At 38.5% G+C, this 15,839-nt stretch overlaps 1 protein-coding gene and 1 long non-coding RNA gene across 2 annotated transcripts; one reads left to right on the forward strand and one right to left on the reverse strand.

The window, feature by feature from the left end:
• The first annotated feature begins 252 nt into the window (after positions 1–252).
• On the forward strand, positions 253–8,930 carry LOC126993295 (uncharacterized). The gene is made up of 3 exons (XR_007747592.1): positions 253–308; positions 4,941–5,072; positions 8,728–8,930. It is a non-coding gene; the product is annotated as an uncharacterized LOC126993295 (long non-coding RNA).
• Positions 8,931–9,884: 954 nt separating this feature from the next.
• LOC126993312 (uncharacterized) lies at positions 9,885–14,186 on the reverse strand. The gene is made up of 2 exons (XM_050852260.1): positions 14,001–14,186; positions 9,885–10,229 (listed from the first exon to the last, which is right to left on the reverse strand). Exons 1-2 carry the CDS (start codon positions 14,184–14,186, stop codon positions 9,885–9,887), a joined length of 531 nt encoding a protein of 176 aa, XP_050708217.1.
• Positions 14,187–15,839: the final 1,653 nt, after the last annotated feature.

A 15,839-nucleotide genomic window follows, 5' to 3' on the forward strand; every position in this document is an offset into this window, starting at 1 on the left:
TTTTTTCTGAAGGCAATCAATTTCTACTTTGTTCACAGTACCGCCATCATCATCATCAGCAAATGTTTTAACTATTTTCCCCCAGAAGTAAATCATACGTGGCTCAGTATAATACACTGCGTAGTACTTTCCAACAGAATCATCTGTTATTACTGGAGTGTCTGCTGGGGTTGCCTTTGGTGCCTGTATTTCTTCCTCACATTCAGTTTCACTTTCATCTTGGTTTAAAGTGAAACTGACCTCATCAACAGAATCACTTTCCATTACTTCCATCTCATCTTCAGTTGTGGTATCAGAAAGTGGTTCAGGTTCCTTCCTTTTCTTTCCTGGAACTTTGTTACACTTCTCTTTTTCTGTGTCCCTCCTGCCCTGTAGTTTCCTTTCTACATTCCTCCTGAGTTATGATTTGACTGTGCATACTAATTTTTCTTCTTGTAGGTTGTGTCGTTCCAACTCTTCCCCTACGGTGCAGAATTTCTTCCAAAGTTGTTTCCTTTTCCTTCTCTACCAAAGGATGTTGAACTTCATTCCTGTAGGAGCCCTGGCTTGAATTTCATTGACAAGAGTCCTCCAGCTTAACTGTTTGGCATATAAAGCACTTCGCTTTTCTATATCTTTCTTGATCTCATCTTGAAGTTCAGCTTTGTTGTTAGAGGGAGTTTCATGCCAGTGACTACAACCAGGTAATACTTGTTCCTGAACAAGTGTAAGGGTTGTATCTGAGAGATCTTTTTCTATTCCTGGTTCAGGTATTGGAGAAGTGGGAACATTTGTGGTATTGGCATCAGAAGGTTGTGAAGGGTTCTGTGGATTTTGCGGTGATGATTGTGAATCTCTGTTGTCTGTGTTATCAGTTGTAGCATCATGCAGTACAGGATTATTTTCATCATCCCTGGGGCTTCCTCTCTCAATCCAAGCCTTGTATGTTTTCATTTTCAAAGGACAAAGGCGATCACTCTTGTACTTTTCTGGGTTTAGTGGATGTATTCCTGTTGCATAAAACCCGGCCTTTATATTCTCCGGGGAAAGTCCTTCCTTCCAGACCTAACACAACATATTCACGAAACCTCTCTTTTGCAATGGTGCTCGTGCTCCTGTTTGATGCACATACCTCATCAATGCTGAATCATAGTAAGATTTTAGAGGGGCAAAACAAGCAACATCTAAAGGTTGTAACAGATCTGTGCAATGAGCAGGTAGCTTAATTATGGAGATATTTTCTTGTTTTGCTAGTTCTACTGTTGCTAGTGATGTATGACTAAGATGGCCATCCAATATCAGGAGGATAGGACGAATATCTTTAGTTTTTTCTACAAAACTTTTGAAAAAATCCTCAGAAATTACACGGGTCATCCACCCTGACTCGGATACAGCATACTGAGTTTCAGGTAGTGCATCAGTTCCAACCCATGAAGACTGCATGTTCTTACCTTTAAATATGATTAAAGGATCCAGTGATGTGCCATCTGCACAGCATGTTGCCAAAACACTGATGTTTTCACGGTTTGAGCCACTAGTTATTCTCACTGTCTTAGCTCCTTTTGTGCCTATAGTTTTTGCTTTTGATGGGTCTAGTGGGAAACCAGTTTCGTCGAGATTCCAGATACACTCTGGGCGTTCCATGATCTCAAGTCGTGCCATTTCTTGTCTCAGAAGCTCATAGAAGCCATAAATGACGAATGGATCACTAGTTACACTCTTCCTTGCCAGTTGCATCATACCACCGGTCTTCAGAGTCATGTTGTGCCTGTGCATGAAGGCAGTTGCCCATTCATAACCAGGCAGGCCATCTTTAAACACTGTCTCTAGTCCATTGGCAAGCAAGAAATCTTTGACAATCTCACGAAACTCTAACAGTGTTGGCCCTAGTCCCATTTCTCCATTCTCTTGATTGTATCTGCAATCTTCTCTTCCACTTCAGTTGCAAGTACCGTCTTCTTTCCTGTAATGCAAACAGAATATGTATATATCAGAACAGGTTTTATTACATATAGTATGTACAGTATATATGTAAGAGGATCATTATTATATGGTACATACACGCATAAAAAAAACAATAACTCACCCTCATATCATCCTTGAAAGATTCTTCACTTTCACTTCTCTTGTCATGCTTTCTCATTAGAGAATATGACATGTGATGCTTGGCACTGGCTGCTCTAATGGAGGAACCATCTTTAACTTCCTGCACAGCAAGTTGAATTGTGGCTTTCGTATATGGCCTTTCAACCTTTTTATATGTCCTCGGCATTGTGGCATAACCCTGCTGTTTCTTACTGGCTAATGATCATGCACACTCCTGTGAACAGTGGACCGAGTCATATGAGTAACAGGTTTCAACAAGACAGACCGACTGTCAATCACACACCACACATCACGAACATGTTTAAACATGGGGTAATATAAACCAAGACGGGGTAAAAAAATCAGCTTTGGGTAAAAAAATCATGTATGGGGTAAGAAAAATCAGGTTATGTGATCTTTTCTTACCACATGTAAACTTACCCCTATGGGGTAAAAAAATCACCCCTTCTCTTGGGGAGGGGGTAGGAGCAGGGGACCCTATCGGGAGGATAGTATGGCCCTCCTGATTATTTCTTACCCCAAACTAAGCTCGTCTCAGTTCTTGGGGAAAGATAAAACCAAAGTTTTCACATACCACAAAATAGTTTTGCGAAACTTTTTTCATGCTTTTTTCTTAAAATATGTTCAGAAAATACATTTATAATACAATATTGCTAACGCATATATGAAATCAATTGCACAAGAGTGCACTATAAATACAGGACATAAACACATCAAATGCTTTGACAGAGTACAATAAATGGAATGATTTTTTTTTACCCCACTAACCACTGGATTTTTCTTCCCCACTTTACGTAAAATGGGGTAAGAAAAACTCAAAATGGAGAACTTTGTTTTTCGCAGAAATATGGTTCAGCATTTTCACAATACCTGGTCTGTTTTATTCATTTGTCATTATTACATCATATTTCAGCTGATCTTGAGCCAGGGTCCCATAGCTTTTTTATTATGAATATTTTTGGGTAATTTTTTCTTCCCCGGAAAAGGGGTAAAAAAAAATCATGATGGGGCAAGAAAAAATCAGCTATATTTTGCTAAAAAAAAAGTTTTACAATGAATACCCATACATTTCTTTCATGAAAAATGATTGATATTTCATATTTGTGCATCATCTGGGAATTGTATATATACTCTTCATTATACATTACATAAAATGCCTCTTAATTTTTATCCTTGCAATAATAATGTTAACCAATGAATCCTGGTACTGTTGTATCATGAAAAAATCTTTATATTTCAAAGTGGTATATCACCAACTTAAATTCAAACACATATTCTTCATTGTTACATAAATTCATGTTGTGGTGTCCCGAGGGCTGCGACACCACTCGCTCCAGTGTCATCATCTTCTCCGGCAATATTTTCCGATGACAACAGCGGTATCGACCGCTAAAACACAACACGGACTCCAAGACATGATTGTCCCCACACACACTGTTCATTTACCAACCTATACACAATTGCAATTGCCCATTAACGCACCCGCTTATCTCTCTAAGCCAAAACACAATCAACCGCGGCCAAAACACAATCAACCGCGGCCAAAACACGATCAACCGTGGAACAAAATGTTATGAAAACAAAGCTGCGTCACCGCGTGACAGCTACACTAAGGATTAAAATCGACCTTATTACAAATGTCGGTTAGGTAGATTATTGTATGAGCTTGGTGTGAGTTTGATGTATGACTCACACGCCTGACGTATTACCCTCGTGATGTCTGTGTGTATGTCATGCCTATATAATAAGCATTTATTCAGGCTAGGGATCAGATCAACCAGCACTCTGTTCGTTGCTGTACACTCAGTTGTCCTTCCCTAGACAACATGGGTAGAACATTCATCTTTGCTACTGTGAGTATGGAGTAATGTGGTACCATAGAGGAAAGCGTATCTAACATATCTATTGTGTTCTATTATCTTAGTTTTACTTAGGATTATATTTCTATGATACTTTATTGTGCGAGTTTTTACTCAATATTATACCAGTGCTAACGTCAGTAACCAATGGTGAAAGAAAACCTGAAGACTCATTGAGTCTCGTAAGCCAGTCGCTGGTTTAAACAATATTTTTACCCTTTGTAATATTAAGTAGTATTAAGGTAGAATAAAATACATATAAGAAAGGCGACACCGTTTCATCACCCCATTTACGAACTCCTTTAAATACTCCTAAAGTACCAGAATTTTAAGTCAAGTGTCACTAATGCAAACAGTGTGTCGTCTACCTTGTGTGCCCGGATTACGGGTTACAACAATGTAAATATATAATTAGTTCCTTATAAAATAAATAAGTTTCACAAAGTTTTTCTTTCCTGGGAATATGTCACAATTTCTTCACTAGAATTATGAAATATTTATGTATTTGCCTTCAATTTCTTTTCAATAACCTTCAGAGAAGCACATGCCATTTCATCTGGGAATCTAAAATGTTTTCTTTATCATGGGAACCTCTGGTCCATAGAATATGTATTCTTGGTCTACTATGCCAATGTCTTTGTTTGTGTTCCGCTCAGTCCATGTCCACTCCTTTGGGTCACTCGAAATGTTTTTTTTTCTGAAGGCAATCAATTTCTACTTTGTTCACAGTACCGCCATCATCATCATCAGCAAATGTTTTAACTATTTTCCCCAGTAAAATCATACGTGGCTCAGTATAATACACTGCGTAGTACTTTCCAACAGAATCATCTGTTATTACTGGAGTGTCTGCTGGGGTTGCCTTTGGTGCCTGTATTTCTTCCTCACATTCAGTTTCACTTTCATCTTGGTTTAAAGTGAAACTGACCTCATCAACAGAATCACTTTCCATTACTTCCATCTCATCTTAAGTTGTGGTATCAGAAAGTGATTCAGGTTCCTTCCTTTTCTTTCCTGGAACTTTGTTACACTTCTCTTTTTTCTGTGTCCCCTCCTGCCCTGTAGTTTCCTTTCTACATTCCTCCTGAGTTATGATTTGACTGTGCATACTAATTTTTCTTCTTGTAGGTTGTGTCGTTCCAACTCTTCCCTACGGTGCAGAATTTCTTCCAAAGTTGTTTCCTTTTCCTTCTCTACCAAAGGATGTTGAACTTCATTACTGTAGGATACCTGGCTTGAATTTCATTGACAAGAGTACTCCAGCTTTACTGTTTGGCATATAAAGCACTTCGCTTTTCTATATCTTTCTTGATCTCATCTTGAAGTTCAGCTTTGTTGTTAGAGGGAGTTTCATGCCAGTGACTACAACCAGGTAATACTTGTTCCTGAACAAGTGTAAGGGTTGTATCTGAGAGATCATTTTCTATTCCTGGTTCAGGTATTGGAGAAGTGGGAACATTTGTGGTATTGGCATCAGAAGGTTGTGAAGGGTTCTGTGGATTTGCGGTGATGATTGTGAATCTCTGTTGTCTGTGTTATCAGTTGTAGCATCATGCAGTACAGGATTATTTTCATCATCCCTGGGCTTCCTCTCTCAAGCCAAGCCTTGTATGTTTTCATTTTCAAAGGACAAAGGCGATCACTCTTGTACTTTTCTGGGTTTAGTGGATGTATTCCTGTTGCATAAAACCCGGCCTTTATATTCTCCGGGGAAAGTCCTTCCTTCCAGACCTGACACAACATATTCACGAAACCTCTCTTTTGCAATGGTGCTCGTGCTCCTGTTTGATGCACATACCTCATCAATGCTGAATCATAGTTAGATTTTAGGGGGGCAAAACAAGCAACATCTAAAGGTTGTAACAGATCTGTGCAATGAGCAGGTAGCTTAATTATGGAGATATTTTCTTGTTTTGCTAGTTCTACTGTTGCTAGTGATGTATGACTAAGATGGCCATCCAATATCAGGAGGATAGGACGAATATCTTTAGTTTTTCTACAAAACTTTGAAAAATCCTCAAAAATTACGGGTCATCCACCTGACTCGGATACAGCATACTGAGTTTCAGGTAGTGCATCAGTTCCAACCCATGAAGACTGCATGTTCTTACCTTTAAATATGATTAAAGGATCCAGTGATGTGCCATCTGCACAGCATGTTGCCAAAACACTGATGTTTTCACGGTTTGAGCCACTAGTTATTCTCACTGTCTTAGCTCCTTTTGTGCCTATAGTTTTTGCTTTTGATGGGTCTAGTGGGAAACCAGTTTCGTCGAGATTCCAGATACACTCTGGGCGTTCCATGATCTCAAGTCGTGCCATTTCTTGTCTCAGAAGCTCATAGAAGCCATAAATGACGAATGGATCACTAGTTACACTCTTCCTTGCCAGTTGCATCATACCACCGGTCTTCAGAGTCATGTTGTGCCTGTGCATGAAGGCAGTTGCCCATTCATAACCAGGCAGGCCATCTTTAAACACTGTCTCTAGTCCATTGGCAAGCAAGAAATCTTTGACAATCTCACGAAACTCTAACAGTGTTGGCCCTAGTCCCATTTTCTCCATTCTCTTGATTGTATCTGCAATCTTCTCTTCCTTCTCAGTTGCAAGTACCGTCTTCTTTCCTGTAATGCAAACAGAATATGTATATATCAGAACAGGTTTTATTATATAGTATGTACAGTATATATGTAAGAGGATCATTATTATATGGTACATACACGCATAAAAAAAAACAATAACTCACCCTCATATCATCCTTGAAAGATTCTTCACTTTCACTTCTCTTGACATGCTTTCTCAAAAGAGAATATGACATGTGATGCTTGGCACTGGCTGCTCTAATGGAGGAACCATCTTTAACTTCCTGCACAGCAAGTTGAGTTGTGGCTTTCGTATATGGCCTTTCAACCTTTTATATGTCCTCGGCATTGTGGCACTTAACCCTGCTGCTTCTACTGGCTAATGATCATGCACACTCCTGTGAACAGTGGACTGAGTCATATGAGTAACAGGTTTCAACAAGACAGACCGACTGTCAATCACACACCACACATCACGAACATGTTTAAACATGGGGTAATATAAACCAAGACGGGGTAAAAAAAATCAGCTTTGGGTAAAAAAAAATCATGTATGCAGAAACAATCAGGTTATGTGATCTTTTCACCCCATGTAGGCTACCCTATGGGGTAAAAAATCACCCCCTTCTCTTGGGGGAGGGGGTAGGAGCAGGGGACCTATCGGGAGGATAGTATGGCCCTCCTGATTATTTCTTACCCCAAACTAAGCTCGTCACAGTTCTTGGGGAAGATAAAACCAAAGTTTTCACATACCACAAAAAGTTTTGCGAAACTTTTTCATGCTTTTCTTAAAATATGTTCAGAAAATACATTTATAATACAATATTGCTAACGCATATATGAAATCAATTGCACAAGAGTGCACTATAAATACAGGACATAAACACATCAAATGCTTTGACAGAGTACAATAATTGGAATGATTTTTTTTTACCCCACTAACCCCTGGATTTTTTCTTCCCCCCCGTTACGTAAAATGGGGTAAGAAAACTCAAAATGGAGAACTTTGTTTTTCGCAGAAATATGGTTCAGCATTTTCACAATACCTGGTCTGTTTTATTCATTTGTCAATATTACATCATATTTCAGCTGATCTTGAGCCAGGGTCCCATAGCTTTTTTATTATGAATATTTTTGGGTAATTTTTCTTCCCCGGAAAAGGGTAAAAAAATCATGATAGAACAAGAAAAAATCAGCTATATTTTGCTAAAAAAAGTTTTACAATGAATACCCATACATTTCTTTCATGAAAATGATTGATATTTCATATTTGTGCATCATCTGGGAATTGTATATATACTCTTCATTATACATTACATAAAATGCCTCTTAATTTTTATCCTTGCAATAATAATGTTAACCAATGAATCCTGGTACTGTTGTATCATGAAAAAATCTTTATATTTCTAAGTGGTATATCACCAACTTAAATTCAAACACATATTCTTCATTGTTACATAAATTCATGTAAATATATAATTGGTTCCTTATAAAATAAATAAGTTTCACAAAGTTTTTCTTTCCTGGGAATATGTCACAATTTCTTCACTAGAATTATGAAATATTTATGTATTTGCCTTCAATTTCTTTTCAATAACCTTCAGAGAAGCACATGCCATTTCATCTGGGAATCTAAAAATGTTTTTCTTTATCATGGGAACCTCTGGTCCATAGAATATGTATTCTTGGTCTACTATGCCAATGTCTTTGTTTGTGTTCCGCTCAGTCCATGTCCACTCCTTTGGGTCACTCGAAATGTTTTTTTTTTCTGAAGGCAATCAATTTCTACTTTGTTCACAGTACCGCCATCATCATCATCAGCAAATGTTTTAACTATTTTCCCCCAGAAGTAAATCATACGTGGCTCAGTATAATACACTGCGTAGTACTTTCCAACAGAATCATCTGTTATTACTGGAGTGTCTGCTGGGGTTGCCTTTGGTGCCTGTATTTCTTCCTCACATTCAGTTTCACTTTCATCTTGGTTTAAAGTGAAACTGACCTCATCAGCAGAATCACTTTCCATTACTTCCATCTCATCTTCAGTTGTGGTATCAGAAAGTGGTTCAGGTTCCTTCCTTTTCTTTCCTGGAACTTTGTTACACTTCTCTTTTTTCTGTGTCCCTCCTGCCCTGTAGTTTCCTTTCTACATTCCTCCTGAGTTATGATTTGACTGTGCATACTAATTTTTCTTCTTGTAGGTTGTGTCGTTCCAACTCTTCCCCTACGGTGCAGAATTTCTTCCAAAGTTGTTTCCTTTTCCTTCTCTACCAAAAGGATGTTGAACTTCATTCCTGTAGGAGCCCTGGCTTGAATTTCATTGACAAGAGTCCTCCAGCTTAACTGTTTGGCATATAAAGCACTTCGCTTTTCTATATCTTTCTTGATCTCATCTTGAAGTTCAGCTTTGTTGTGAGAGGAGTTTCATGCCAGTGACTACAACCAGGTAATACTTGTTCCTGAACAAGTGTAAGGGTTGTATCTGAGAGATCTTTTTCTATTCCTGGTTCAGGTATTGGAGAAGTGGGAACATTTGTGGTATTGGCATCAGAAGGTTGTGAAGGGTTCTGTGGATTTTGCGGTGATGATTGTGAATCTCTGTTGTCTGTGTTATCAGTTGTAGCATCATGCAGTACAGGATTATTTTCATCATCCCTGGGGCTTCCTCTCTCAATCCAAGCCTTGTATGTTTTCATTTTCAAAGGACAAAGGCGATCACTCTTGTACTTTTCTGGGTTTAGTGGATGTATTCCTGTTGCATAAACCCGGCCTTTATATTCTCCAGGGAAAGTCCTTCCTTCCAGACCTGACACAACATATTCACGAAACCTCTCTTTTGCAATGGTGCTCGTGCTCCTGTTTGATGCACATACCTCATCAATGCTGAATCATAGTAAGATTTTAGAGGGCAAAACAAGCAACATCTAAAGGTTGTAACAGATCTGTGCAATGAGCAGGTAGCTTAATTATGGAGATATTTTCTTGTTTTGCTAGTTCTACTGTTGCTAGTGATGTATGACTAAGATGGCCATCCAATATCAGGAGGATAGGACGAATATCTTTAGTTTTTTCTACAAAACTTTTGAAAAAATCCTCAAAAATTAAACGGGTCATCCACCTGACTCGGATACAGCATACTGAGTTTCAGGTAGTGCATCAGTTCCAACCCATGAAGACTGCATGTTCTTACCTTTAAATATGATTAAAGGATCCAGTGATGTGCCATCTGCACAGCATGTTGCCAAAACACTGATGTTGTCACGGTTTGAGCCACTAGTTATTCTCACTGTCTTAGCTCCTTTTGTGCCTATAGTGTGTGCTTTTGATGGGTCTAGTGGGAAACCAGTTTCGTCGAGATTCAGATACACTCTGGGCGTTCCATGATCTCAAGTCGTGCCATTTCTTGTCTCAGAAGCTCATAGAAGCCATAAATGACGAATGGATCACTAGTTACACTCTTCCTTGCCAGTTGCATCATACCACCGGTCTTCAGAGTCATGTTGTGCCTGTGCATGAAGGCAGTTGCCCATTCATAACCAGGCATGCCATCTTTAAACACTGTCTCTAGTCCATTGGCAAGCAAGAAATCTTTGACAATCTCACGAAACTCTAACAGTGTTGGCCCTAGTCCCATTTTCTCCATTCTCTTGATTGTATCTGCAATCTTCTCTTCCACTTCAGTTGCAAGTACCGTCTTCTTTCCCTGTAATGCAAACAGAATATGTATATATCAGAACAGGTTTTATTACATATAGTATGTACGAGTATATATGTAAGAGGATCATTATTATATGGTACATACACGCATAAAAAAAACAATAACTCACCTCATATCATCCTTGAAAGATTCTTCACTTTCACTTCTCTTGTCATGCTTTCTCAAAGAGAATATGACATGTGATGCTTGGCACTGGCTGCTCTAATGGAGGAACCATCTTTAACTTCCTGCACAGCAAGTTGAATTGTGGCTTTCGTATATGGCCTTTCAACCTTTTATATGTCCTCGGCATTGTGGCACTTAACCTGCTGCTGCTTACTGGCTAATGATCATGCACACTCCTGTGAACAGTGGACCGAGTCATATGAGTAACAGGTTTCAACAAGACAGACCGACTGTCAATCACACACCACATCACGAACATGTTTAAACATGGGGTAATATAAAACCAAGACGGGGTAAAAAATCAGCTTTGGGTAAAAAAAATCATGTATGGGGTAAGAAAAATCAGGTTATGTGATCTTTTCACCACATGTAGGCTTACCCCTATGGGGTAAAAAAATCACCCCCTTCTCTTGGGGAGGGGGTAGGAGCAGGGGACCCTATCGGGAGGATAGTATGGCCCTCTGATTATTTCTTACCCCAAACTAAGCTCGTCACAGTTCTTGGGGAAGATAAAACCAAAGTTTTCACATACCACAAAAAGTTTTGCGAAACTTTTTCATGCTTTTCTTAAAATATGTTCAGAAAATACATTTATAATACAATATTGCTAACGCATATATGAAATCAATTGCACAAGAGTGCACTATAAATACAGGACATAAACACATCAAATGCTTTGACAGAGTACAATAATTGGAATGATTTTTTTACCCCACTAACCCTGGATTTTTCTTCCCCACTTTACGTAAAATGGGTAAGAAAAACTCAAAATGGAGAACTTTGTTTTCGCAGAAATATGGTTCAGCATTTTCACAATACCTGGTCTGTTTTATTCATTTGTCATTATTACATCATATTTCAGCTGATCTTGAGCCAGGGTCCCATAGCTTTTTATTATGAATATTTTGGGTAATTTTTCTTCCCCGGAAAAGGGTAAAAAAATCATGATAGGGCAAGAAAAATCAGCTATATTTTGCTAAAAAAGTTTTACAATGAATACCCATACATTTCTTTCATGAAAATGATTGATATTTCATATTTGCATCATCTGGAATTGTATATATACTCTTCATTATACATTACATAAAATGCCTCTTAATTTTTATCCTTGCAATAATAATGTTAACCAATGAATCCTGGTACTGTTGTATCATGAAAAATCTTTATATTTCTAAGTGGTATATCACCAACTTAAATTCAAACACATATTCTTCATTTTTAAATAAATTCATGTAAATATATAATTTGTTCATTATAAAATAAATAAGTTTCACAAAGTTTTTTCTTTCCTGGGAATATGTCACAATTTCTTCACTAGAATTATGAAATATTTATGTATTTGCCTTCAATTTCTTTTCAATAACCTTCAGAGAAGCACATGCCATTTCATCTGGGAATCTAAAAATGTTTTTCTTTATCATGGGAACCTCTGGTCCATAGAATATGTATTCTTGGTCTACTATGCCAATGTCTTTGTTTGTGTTCCGCTCAGTCCATGTCCACTCCTTTGGGTCACTCGAAATGTTTTTTTCTGAAGGCAATCAATTTCTACTTTGTTCACAGTACCGCCATCATCATCATCAGCAAATGTTTTAACTATTTTCCCCCAGAAGTAAATCATACGTGGCTCAGTATAATACACTGCGTAGTACTTTCCAACAGAATCATCTGTTATTACTGGAGTGTGTGCTGGGTTGCTTTTGGTGCCTGTATTTCTTCCTCACATTCAGTTTCACTTTCATCTTGGTTTAAAGTGAAACTGACCTCATCAGCAGAATCACTTTCCATTACTTCCATCTCATCTTCAGTTGTGGTATCAGAAAGTGGTTCAGGTTCCTTCCTTTTCTTTCCTGGAACTTTGTTACACTTCTCTTTTTTCTGTGTCCCCTCCTGCCCTGTAGTTTCCTTTCTACATTCCTCCTGAGTTATGATTTGACTGTGCATACTAATTTTTCTTCTTGTAGGTTGTGTCGTTCCAACTCTTCCCTACGGTGCAGAATTTCTTCCAAAGTTGTTTCCTTTTCCTTCTCTACCAAAAGGATGTTGAACTTCATTCCTGTAGGAGCCCTGGCTTGAATTTCATTGACAAGAGTCCTCCAGCTTAACTGTTTGGCATATAAAGCACTTCGCTTTTCTATATCTTTCTTGATCTCATCTTGAAGTTCAGCTTTGTTGTTAGAGGGAGTTTCATGCCAGTGACTACAACCAGGTAATACTTGTTCCTGAACAAGTGTAAGGGTTGTATCTGAGAGATCTTTTTCTATTCCTGGTTCAGGTATTGGAGAAGTGGGAACATTTGTGGTATTGGCATCAGAAGGTTGTGAAGGGTTCTGTGGATTTGCGGTGATGATTGTGAATCTCTGTTGTCTGTGTTATCAGTTGTAGCATCATGCAGTACAGGATTATTTTCATCATCCCTGGGGCTTCTCTCTCAATCCAAGCCTTGTATGTTTTCATTTTCAAAGGACAAAGGCGATCACTCTTGTACTTTTCTGGGTTTAGTGGATGTATTCCTGTTGCATAAAACCCGGCCTTTATATTCTCCGGGAAAGTCCTTCCTTCCAGACCTAACACAACATATTCACGAAACCTCTCTTTTGCAATGGTGCTCGTGCTCCTGTTTGATGCACATACCTCATCAATGCTGAATCATAGTAAGATTTTAGAGGGGCAAAACAAGCAACATCTAAAGGTTGTAACAGATCTGTGCAATGAGCAGGTAGCTTAATTATGGAGATATTTTCTTGTTTTGCTAGTTCTACTGTTGCTAGTGATGTATGACTAAGATGGCCATCCAATATCAGGAGGATAGGACGAATATCTTTAGTTTTTTCTACAAAACTTTTGAAAAAATCCTCAAAAATTACACGGGTCATCCACCCTGACTCGGATACAGCATACTGAGTTTCAGGTAGTGCATCAGTTCCAACCCATGAAGACTGCATGTTCTTACCTTTAAATATGATTAAAGGATCCAGTGATGTGCCATCTGCACAGCATGTTGCCAAAACACTGATGTTTTCACGGTTTGAGCCACTAGTTATTCTCACTGTCTTAGCTCCTTTTGTGCCTATAGTTTTGCTTTTGATGGGTCTAGTGGAAACCAGTTTCGTCGAGATTCCAGATACACTCTGGGCGTTCCATGATCTCAAGTCGTGCCATTTCTTGTCTCAGAAGCTCATAGAAGCCATAAATGACGAATGGATCACTAGTTACACTCTTCCTTGCCAGTTGCATCATACCACCGGTCTTCAGAGTCATGTTGTGCCTGTGCATGAAGGCAGTTGCCCATTCATAACCAGGCAGGCCATCTTTAAACACTGTCTCTAGTCCATTGGCAAGCAAGAAATCTTTGACAATCTCACGAAACTCTAACAGTGTTGGCCCTAGTCCCATTTTCTCCATTCTCTTGATTGTATCTGCAATCTTCTCTTCCACTTCAGTTGCAAGTACCGTCTTCTTTCCCTGTAATGCAAACAGAATATGTATATATCAGAACAGGTTTTATTACATATAGTATGTACGAGTATATATGTAAGAGGATCATTATTATATGGTACATACACGCATAAAAAAAAAACAATAACTCACCCTCATATCATCCTTGAAAGATTCTTCACTTTCACTTCTCTTGTCATGCTTTCTCAAAAGAGAATATGACATGTGATGCTTGGCACTGGCTGCTCTAATGGAGGAACCATCTTTAACTTCCTGCACAGCAAGTTGAATTGTGGCTTTCGTATATGGCCTTTCAACCTTTTTATATGTCCTCGGCATTGTGGCACTTAACCCTGCTGCTTCTTACTGGCTAATGATCATGCACACTCCTGTGAACAGTGGACCGAGTCATATGAGTAACAGGTTTCAACAAGACAGACCGACTGTCAATCACACACCACACATCACGAACATGTTTAAACATGGGGTAATATAAAACCAAGACGGGGTAAAAAAAAATCAGCTTTGGGTAAAAAAAAATCATGTATGGGGTAAGAAAAAATCAGGTTATGTGATCTTTTCTTACCCCATGTAGGCTTACCCCTATGGGGTAAAAAAAAATCACCCCCCTTCTCTTGGGGGAGGGGGGTAGGAGCAGGGGGACCCTATCGGGAGGATAGTATGGCCCTCCTGATTATTTCTTACCCCAAACTAAGCTCGTCACAGTTCTTGGGGGAAGATAAAACCAAAGTTTTCACATACCACAAAAAAGTTTTGCGAAACTTTTTTCATGCTTTTTTCTTAAAATATGTTCAGAAAATACATTTATAATACAATATTGCTAACGCATATATGAAATCAATTGCACAAGAGTGCACTATAAATACAGGACATAAACACATCAAATGCTTTGACAGAGTACAATAAATGGAATGATTTTTTTTTACCCCACTAACCCCTGGATTTTTCTTCCCCACTTTACGTAAAATGGGGTAAGAAAACTCAAAATGGAGAACTTTGTTTTTCGCAGATATATGGTTCAGCATTTTCACAATACCTGGTGTGTTTTATTCATTTGTCTTTATTACATCATATTTCAGCTGATCTTGAGCCAGGTCCCTGCTTTTTATTATGAATATTTTTGGGTAATTTTTTCTTCCCCGGAAAAGGGTAAAAAAAATCATGATGGGGCAAGTAAAAATCAGCTATATTTTGCTAAAAAAAAAGTTTTACAATGAATACCCATACATTTCTTTCATGAAAAATGATTGATATTTCATATTTGTGCATCATCTGGGAATTGTATATATACTCTTCAGTATACATTACATAAATGCCTCTTAATTTTATCCTTGCAATAATAATGTTAACCAATGAATCCTGGTACTGTTGTATCATGAAAAATCTTTATATTTCAAAGTGGTATATCACCAACTTAAATTCAAACACATATTCTTCATTGTTACATAAATTCATGTTGTGGTGTCCCGAGGCTGCGACACCACTCGCTCCAGTGTCATCATCTTCTCCGGCAATATTTTCCGATGACAACAGCGGTATCGACCGCTAAACACAACACGGACTCCAAGACATGATTGTCCCCACACACTGTTCATTTACCAACCTATACACAATTGCAATTGCCCATTAACGCACCCGCTTATCTCTAAGCCAAAACACAATCAACCGCGGCCAAAACACAATCAACCGCGGCCAAAACACGATCAACCGTGGAACAAAATGTTATGAAAACAAAGCTGCGTCACCGCGTGACAGCAGCTAGGATTTAAAAATCGACCTTATTAAGCATGTCGGTTAGGTAGATTATTGTATGAGCTCGGTGTGAGTTTGATGTATGACTCACACGCCTGACGTATTACCCTCGCGATGTCTGTATGAATGTCATGCCTATATAAGAAGCATTTATTCAGGCTTGACCTCAGATCAACCAGCACTCTGTTCGTTGCTGTACACTCAGTTGTCCTTCCCAGA

This window comes from Eriocheir sinensis, unplaced genomic scaffold (genome assembly GCF_024679095.1).
Source record: "Eriocheir sinensis breed Jianghai 21 unplaced genomic scaffold, ASM2467909v1 Scaffold6, whole genome shotgun sequence".
NCBI lineage: Eukaryota > Metazoa > Arthropoda > Malacostraca > Decapoda > Varunidae > Eriocheir > Eriocheir sinensis.